At 40.3% G+C, this 8,764-nt stretch overlaps 2 protein-coding genes across 3 annotated transcripts in view; both read left to right on the top strand.

Annotated features, from left to right (window-relative positions):
- The window catches only part of ncam3 (neural cell adhesion molecule 3), an 8,770-nt gene extending 4,503 nt beyond the window's left edge, over positions 1 to 4,267 (top strand). The window contains exons 12-16 of the mRNA XM_015949220.3: positions 1 to 37; positions 944 to 1,112; positions 1,220 to 1,409; positions 1,495 to 1,623; positions 3,560 to 4,267. The exon at positions 1 to 37 is cut by the window's left edge and continues 91 nt beyond it. Of these exons, the coding sequence (XP_015804706.1) occupies positions 1 to 37; positions 944 to 1,112; positions 1,220 to 1,409; positions 1,495 to 1,623; positions 3,560 to 3,590 (556 nt within the window). The 3' untranslated portion in view covers positions 3,591 to 4,267. The remainder of the gene's footprint in view (positions 38 to 943; positions 1,113 to 1,219; positions 1,410 to 1,494; positions 1,624 to 3,559) is intronic.
- A 2,614-nt stretch (positions 4,268 to 6,881) lies between these two features.
- Positions 6,882 to 8,764, top strand: part of LOC107378803 (maestro heat-like repeat family member 1) — a 37,322-nt gene continuing 35,439 nt past the window's right edge. For both annotated transcript variants that reach the window (XM_070550842.1, XM_015949216.3), the window contains exons 1-3: positions 6,882 to 7,033; positions 7,616 to 7,675; positions 7,748 to 7,893. In XM_070550842.1, the coding sequence (XP_070406943.1) occupies positions 7,648 to 7,675; positions 7,748 to 7,893 (174 nt within the window). In that variant the 5' untranslated portion in view covers positions 6,882 to 7,033; positions 7,616 to 7,647. The remainder of the gene's footprint in view (positions 7,034 to 7,615; positions 7,676 to 7,747; positions 7,894 to 8,764) is intronic.

Raw genomic sequence — 8,764 nt, 5'->3', positions numbered from 1 at the left:
TTCTCCTCTGCTACACTTCACAGTTCGTCACAGACAGGTATGACTCCATGTAGGGATAACGCTTTACAATAAGGGTCCCTTTATTAACTTTACTAAGTGCATTATTGAGCATTAATAAACCATTAAATAAAGTGCTAACAGCTGCTTTCATTTATTACATAGCATTGCTAAACGTAGTATTAAATGCATTATTAAGCAGTTAACTAATTACTGAACCTAAGGTTCCAAAATTCATTCAGTAATTATGATTAAGTATGCTTAAGTAATGCTTAAGTAATGCTTAGGCATCTATTAAGAATTTAGAAAGTGTTTTAAATGGATAAATGTTTACAATAAGGGTCAAATATTCATTTATTATTGATTAATTAATGCTTGGGAGTCTATTAAGCATTTAGAAAGTGTCTCCAAAGGGGATCAATGTTTTTACCTTACCTAACGTCAGGGAAGGGCTTCCTGATGACAAACACGATACAGCATCAGTAAGTCATGTATTAATTGTTTATTAATGCCCATCTAAGTAACATCCAAAGTACAGGGTAGAATAAGTAGATGCATTAGTTACTTGTTTGCTTATTTTCTGCAAATACACAACCATATTAAATGATTACTCTAATAATTATTTAGGGTTAATTAACACATTAAGTAACATGGTAATTAACACACGAGGTGCAAAGTAATTAAATAATAAAAGTGTTATTTAAATCTTAGTACTGCAGTAACTAAGGTTCAGTAATAGACATTAGTTAACTGCTTCATAATGCATTAAATAATATGTTTAGTAATGCTATGTGATGCATAAAATCAGTTGTTCACACTTTAATGGTTTATTAATGCTTAATCATTGTTAATAAAGGGATGCCTATTTTTACCCATGTAGGTTTACATCTCCCTTCTACGATTTGTCCATATGGGTTTATTATTTTCCTTTGCTCCCGTTGACCAGGATACAGAACAATCAATGTGGAAAGAAGATGAGCTGTCATCTGATGCTGATTCAGTCACACTAAAAGAACTCGCCTTCGGCTCAGACTATCAGCTGGAAATTTCAGCTGTCAACGCTAATGGTTCCTCCATTCCTGCCACATATAACTTCACCATTGCAGAACAGCCAGGTATACTCCTTGTCTCCTGGCTCAGACTATCACCTGCAGGGCAGCTGCGTGAATATCTCTGAGATTGTCTCCATTCAACACTTTGATTTCTTTCACACTGACTGAAGTGAACAGGATGACCAAAGGGAGTGTGGTTGGCGTCGTCATGCTGATCTTCTTGGTGGTGTTCCTGGCCGTAGACGCCACCTGCTGCTACAGAAATCGCTGTGGTCTGCTGATGACCATTGCTGTGAAACTGTTTGGGCAGAAGGTTCCAGGCCTCAAAAGGGTTGAGGAAGGAGAGGGAAACACTAACGGGTACGTTGATTCAAACGTGTAGGAGAACATTGGGCGTAAATGGCCGGGCTGTAACTTCTATCATTTGAATGTTTTCTGATTGCAGAGAAGTCAAGCTGAAGGGTATTTCCAAACCAAGAGGCAGTTTACAACAAACAGGACCTCAGACAGTCAGCAAGGAGGGCAATCACCTCACAGAAGTTACCTGTGACAAAGCCCCCCTCACCAAACATGAGTATGTTCATTCTTTATATGTTTTATGGCTTGCTAGCCTAACAAGCCATCCTATATTGTGAATTTATAGTCTGGCCATGACCCATAGACAGCGCTCAGTCAGGGAGTGGGGGTGTCTTTTAAACTGTCTCCGCATGCAATTAGACAACGATCAATGTACTCAACGCTGCAGGTGCCAGTCAACGGGGACAGTCCACCATACATTGTCAAAGATGACCCAAATACACTGTTTTTCTAAATAAAGGACTTAAGTATCTCTATCTGCTCTTGACTCAAAGAAAAACCCAAGTCTAAACAGTCCAAATTTTATGCCAAAGCCATTTCAAAAAGCTGCTGCCATCTTAGTTGTTCTGCTTCATCATATCATCCAGCCCACAAATCGATAGAGCGCTGTGATTGGCCCATCAAACTGATACAGCGCTGTAATTGGCCCACCAAATGATAGAGCGCTGTGATTGGCCCACCAAACGGATAGAGCGCTGTGATTGGCCCATCAAACCAATAGAGTGCTGTGATTGGCCCACCAAACCGATAGAGTGCTGTGATTGGCCCACCAAACCGATAGAGCACTGTGATTGGCCCACCAAACCGATAGAGCGCTGTGATTGGCCCACCAAACCGATAAAGCGCAGTGATTGGCTCACCAAATCGAAAGAGCGCTGTGATTGGCCCACCAAACCAATAGAGCACTGTGATTGGCCCACCAAATGGATAGAGCACTGTGATTGGACCACCAAACTGATAGAGCACTGGGATTGGACCACCAAACTGATAGAGCACTGTGATTGGCATAACACAATACTGATCAGGCCAACGATAGACCTGCTAAAGCTACAGTGGAGCACAGCTAGACCTGTACCTTTTGGGGTCAAACCATCTCAAGGTTCATAGGTCATTACTTTTAACAACCATAAAAATGGCTGCAATTTAGTCACATCTACAGATAAAGAGATAACAAAACTGGAGGTGTTTCTCAATGCCAAGGAACCTCATCTTGATGTCTTGGCCCTGCCCCGGTTGCCTAGGAGATACGACATCAGGAACTGCCAAGGCGTGTTCCAATGTTCATGTTCTACCGATACGTGTGTTCTCCGTTTGTTAGCCATTTAGCTAGCTGATCAAGTATATACGGGAGGTGCCTTGTAGCCTAGCCTTGGTCAAACATTTCCCAGAATCCACCGCAGTATTTTCAAAAGGATGATGGATCAGAAGACGGCAGCTACTTTGGGGGCAAATTTCAAGTTTAAATGAAAGTCAACTAATCTAAAATGTATTTTTTAGATCCAAAGAAGTTAGCTATGGTTAGTAAATTGCTTAGTAGTTGCAGCTTTAGTGGCTAGCATGTAGTAGCTCGCTCATATATTTAATTAACCCTCCCACTGTCCTAATGGGCGTGACCCCGTGAGGAAAGTTGACCATTGAGGAGGATTGATGGTTTGTTCCTTGAGGTCCATGTGGCAGGGGTGAGGAGTGAGCACCACCTCACCCCTGCCACATGGACCTCAAGGAATAAACCATCAATCCTGCTCAGTGGTCAACTTTCCTCGCGGGGTAACCCATAAAGACAGTGGGAGGGTTAAACAAATGTATACATAATTTTAAAAGTAAAAAGCACTTTATATATTTATATTGAAACTTATACGTATAACTGTAAGCCGCGGAGGCTGCTGTCACAGGATGCAAGTCTGTTCCATTTAACCATTTTGACCAAGGAAGGACAGTGTCCTTGTAAGGAAGGCACCTGGCCTCGCAAGACATCGCCTTGCGAGGCCAGGCACCTTGGAAGTGAGAAACACCCGGGATGTGTTAGAGTCGGTCAAAAAAACAAACTTGATATCATTTCAGATCATCAGTAATGCTTTCAGAATTCAACCAGAATGGTATCCTTTCTCAGTACAAGATTATCTTTTCATTGTGTTTTTATATTTTCCCCACAGGAAAGTACAGCCACCCCCCGCTGACGCGTGAGGCCGTAGTGTGAAGAAGAGTGAATGTTGCTGATGATGTACTGTACAGACAGCAAAGAGAAAGTTACCGAGCGGTCATGGGAAAGGTTCACCACAGCGACAGGCTTGGGTCAAAATGCGCTGAATCAGAGCTGATCCAGCCCTTGTGCTGGGGTATGAAATCTGAGCCTGAGTGTAACTCCAGATTGTTTGTTTAATGTTGAGATTATTCTGATGTTCATTAACAGGGTATTAATGTTGTTTAACAGGGTAAAACTCTTCAGATCGGCTCAACAACGATGAGACGATCTACCTGGCACAACAACTGTTTAGCAAAAGCAGTTTACTGTTTTTGGATATGTTTTTAGCATTGTTGCTAGCTTAATAACAGTACGTCTTGGCAGCTCCGATTAAAGTTCATTGGTGACACGATGTCTGAAGTTCTATTGCAAACTTGAGATAGAATAAAAATGACTGATTTCATTCTTTTTAAAAAGGTAAAGAGAAGATCTGGATTGGATCTAATCCCAGTTTTAGCACACGTATATGGATGATGAGCGCTGCCCGCTGAAAAGGGCCTGTAATGACCTTTCATGTATTCATCAGCCTTTGAGCGAATGTTTTTTATGCTGCAGCTTCTGCACTGTGACCGGCCGCTCAGCCTTTAACTTTGCCTTGTTATCTTATTCCGGCTAATTTTAGTTGTATAAGTTTAAATTTGATTTGAAATCTGCCGTTTTATGTTGCCATGTTGATTTGAATGTGTTGTGTTCTTGCTCCTGGAAAGCACATTGAACTGCTTCTGTGTGTGAAATGTGCTGTATAAATAAAGCTGCCCTGCCTTTAATATGAGAACATCTAAATGTATTTACAACTAGAGAAATATAAGTTATGTGTTCATACCACGTGATATATTTTCACAGCACAAGTGAGTATCACTTTGCAGATTTTGTGTGAAGAAAGCCTCCAGATTCCCTGAGTTTACCTGTGATTTTGCACTGCACTGTTTTTAATCAACACTGTAAATGGCTTCATCATCCTTTAATTAACATGTTCCAGTCTGGTAAACTTGTAAAATGGTGTGTCATGTATTTTATTTTTTTACTCACTTTATTTATGTTTTAGCTCGCTCTGGGAAACAGTAAAATCATAAATGGAAAATCTAATTTTTTTTATTGGTTTAAACTGACAAAAATAATCAGGCTTATCACACCAAGAAGGAAAATATGCTGATAAGGTCACCTTAAAGTTTTACTCAGAGTATCAGAATTGAAAAGAGCTTTGCATCCCAAATCCTGTAAAATTATGCAAAACAGCAGTTACTTTCTGTTCCCTACCAGTGTTATTTTAAATGCCAGGTGCCATCCCTTCTCCTTACACACCAGCACTCTAAACTTCTCTTCATTTTTATTAGGAGTACTCTTCCTGAGAAACTGTCAAACTGTATTTAAAATGTACTCAGATTTCTGGAGCAATGACCTTTTGATAGTTTGGATGTATAACATTTAGCTATAACGTTGGTTTTAGGCACATGTCTTAAGAAGCATTCACACTGAACTTCCTCAGAAATTTCATTCAGTTCAAATTCAGTTTATTTATAAAGCACCAAACCACGACCAGAGTCGTCTCAAGGACCTTCACACAGTAAACATTCCAATACAGGTCAGGTCATTAAGCCAATCAGTAAAAAGTTATAAGGAACCCAGCAGGTTGCATCAAGTCACTGACTAGTGTCAAGAGTCTTTACAGCAATCCTCATACTAAGCAAGCATGCAGCGACAGTGGAGAGGAAAACTCCCTTTTAACAGGAAGAAACCTCCAGAGGATCCTGGCTCAGTATAAGCAGCCATCCACCACGACTCACTGGGGATGGAGAAGACAGAGCAGACACACACACACACACACACACACACACACACACACACACACACACACACACACACACACACACACACACACACACACACACACACACACACACACACACACGCACGCACACGCACACACGCACACGCACACGCACACGCACACACACACAAGTTCTTCAGTGTTCCAAACCTTTAGAAAAGAACATTTTGGTCTTCTTATCTTAAAGAATCAGAAAAATGTTTCCTAATATTTGTTTTAATCTTATCTAAAATATAACAACAATAATAATAATAATAATTATTATTATTATTATTGTTATTATTATTATTATTATTATTATTATTATTATTATTATTATTAAGGAAAAGAAGGAGGAGAAGAGGAACATTTTTTAAAATAAAATTGCAAAATTTACATAATAAAAACACTTTTTAAAAATTATTTCAAAATCAAACTCACGTGTGGCATTAGCAACATCAGAACCCACTCAAACATCGTTTATCTTTTATTATTTAGCTAAAAACACAATTACAATTGTATTTATGTAACAATGATAAACCAAACACAATGGTGGTATGAGTCAGTGTTAAACCCAGGTAGCTACTTCCTTCATAATAAAACACTGTGTCAATTTGGCAGCAGGGGAACTCGCTCTAACAGTCTTTTATTTTATTAATAAAGCACATTTCAGACACAGAAGCAATTCGTTGTTTTTTTGGTGCAGGAGAACTGCAAAAACATTCATCAAAATTTCAACTCAACGTGGCAACGTTCAAACTGCAGACTTTAAAATGAAATGCTAAATACAGAAATAAAATTATATGTAAGAAATAAAACATCTAGAATGTTTGACAAGAGCTCCACGGTGCAGCTGGTTAAGGAGCACATGAGCCACAGGAAGACTGGAGTCTTCCTGAAGCTGCAACAAGCACAAGTTTTTATTCACTTGGGACTGAATGAAGTCAAAGTTTACAAAAATAAATAACACCGTTTTTATATCATTTTTGAAAAACATATCTTTTTATTTCATTCATGTGATATCCATCTAAATAGTTTAACTATGTTGATCAAAAATGATTTTCATCTTTTTTAATGAAAAAAAAGGTATTTATTTAGCTGTAAGCTGTAAACCTAAACTTTTAGAGCTAGAGATCAAGTGAATAAAGACTTTATAAACAAGTTGTTACCAAAACTAGTTTAAATGAGTTAAATGTAAAACAAACGGACAGGTAAGACTTGCAGGTTAAGGTTGGGTGATCTTCCTCTTTGACCCTAGAATAACAAAAACCGCCTGATGGTTCTTCTGCAAAATACTATATTTGTTCATAAAGTCGAGTCTGACACACCTGCGGAGAAGTCAAACAGGTGACTTAAACAGCTGCAGATGTGCAGCAGCAGCTGCTGCTCTGGGAGGCCACGCCCCCTGCTAGTCTGATGCTTTCCTGCTGACAAGATGCACGTGACTTTGCGTGTTTACACCAGGTTTACACCTGCGGACACCGTGTCACACACCCGTTGTGTCCGTTTGGCAACTCCGCAGAAGAACCGAGCCCGTGTCGGGACGTGTATCACTAGGCGGACCCTCTGTGTGAGCAGGTGAGTGAATCATTAGCCTCGTTAGCTCTTCTCTGTGGAGGTTAGCGGCTCTTCCGTAGCAGCTGCTGCTAGCTTAGCGTGCTAACGTGTTTTGGGCTCCGTTTCTTCGCCATCAGGTGAAAACCTCGTTATATGACATTAATTTGGCCTCTAAGAGCCGCCGTCCGCCTGATTTAGCTGGTTGGCGCCGGAGAGTGACTTTTGTTCTGAATGTCATGTTTATTTTTCGACTCAGAAGATGATTAAACGACGGAACCAGTTAGCTTTCTTGAGTTGAAGGATATTGAACTGAAGTTGGGTGAAACTGGGGATGACACCAGTGACTGACCCTTCCACTGCACATGAAGAGCGTAACGATGGTTTTTGGTCGTTTCCCAGTGATGATGGGTGATATTTGATGCTTCGCTGTTGCTGAGCACTGATTTACATCAACCAACAAATGTTTATTGTAGGCACAATTTTAGAGAATTAATTGATAATATTCAGAAAAACAAACCAAACTAGCTTTTTAAAGGCAGAACTCTCAAACTATCAGCCCACAGAATAGAAAAAATGTCTGTTTGATTCATGGTCATCCTCCAGGTCTGCCTGAATACCACACAACTCAACAGGAAATGGCCATGGACGACACTGATGTAGAGCGTGAGTTACGGATTGTCTTTAGGGTTTACTGCTCATGTCATGTTTAAAATCAAATATGCATCTGCTCTCTAGAGGTGACGCTGGCTCTGCTGGATGCAGCCAACGACAAAGACTCCGAGGTCCAGGATCAGGTCCGAAAATCCATGTTGACTTTGGGAAAACAGCAGCCAGACCTGGTCTTGGCCATGTGCCAGGATTATCTCCTGCAGCACCCAAAGGTAAAACCCTCCAGATACCTCAAACTTAATCAGATCTCCTCATTTATCCATCAGGTTTTTGTTATCGGTATTCTTGTGCACCAGGTCATGGGTCAGGTTAGGTCAGAAGCTGGTTTACACGGCAATAAAATGCAAAATGGTACTGGTCAGCAGTAGTTTCTGTGGAAGAAAGTAATTATTATAACATTCCTGTTGGTAACGCTGGAGGAATGACTTTAAAAGCTGTGTTGTCCTTATTCAGACTTGCTCTGCAGCGTGATGGGGAGTTGGGGTTGGAGGCGTATTTAAGGGTTTAGTTGGTAACGTTTAAGTTCAGAGCTGCTGTCTGCCCAACAAAACGAGACAGTCTCACTAGGATTCTCACAAACTCCAGTAGTACTGATGCTGGATCCAACAAGCTCCATTTAAACAGAGAAAAGCTTTTAGATGGCACGCGCTTCAGGAGGACCTACAACAACAACAACAGAAATTTGACTGCCTTTCATTCGAAACCTAAAGTTAAGTTCTTTTCTCTGTTTGAGAAAACTCTTTTAATAAAAGCAAACAAAGCTTCAGGTGTTTTTGTTCATGGAACAGCTGACCAGTGTTTCATTTTAGCATTTTCTCATGGACCCACATTTACTGAGGCAAGTTTTCGCTCATTCATGCTGGTTTTTCTGTTTTCATTGTCCTCGGCGTAATAAGCATTTGTTTCAAACTTTCTCAGAAACACACCTCTGTTCCCTTTTGCTGTTCGGATCCTCGTGTTGCGACTGGTCATGTGGAAGTCACTCACCTTTAGGGAACTAATGACTAATCAGCATTAACTATGTGAATTTTTGTTGATCAGCTTTGGCATGAGTTCATGAATGCAGCACAGCGTGAATGAGGA

Source organism: Nothobranchius furzeri, chromosome 5 (assembly GCF_043380555.1).
Source record: "Nothobranchius furzeri strain GRZ-AD chromosome 5, NfurGRZ-RIMD1, whole genome shotgun sequence".
In the NCBI taxonomy this organism is placed as follows: Eukaryota; Metazoa; Chordata; class Actinopteri; order Cyprinodontiformes; family Nothobranchiidae; genus Nothobranchius; species Nothobranchius furzeri.
This window is presented reverse-complemented; position numbering and strand designations above follow the sequence as displayed.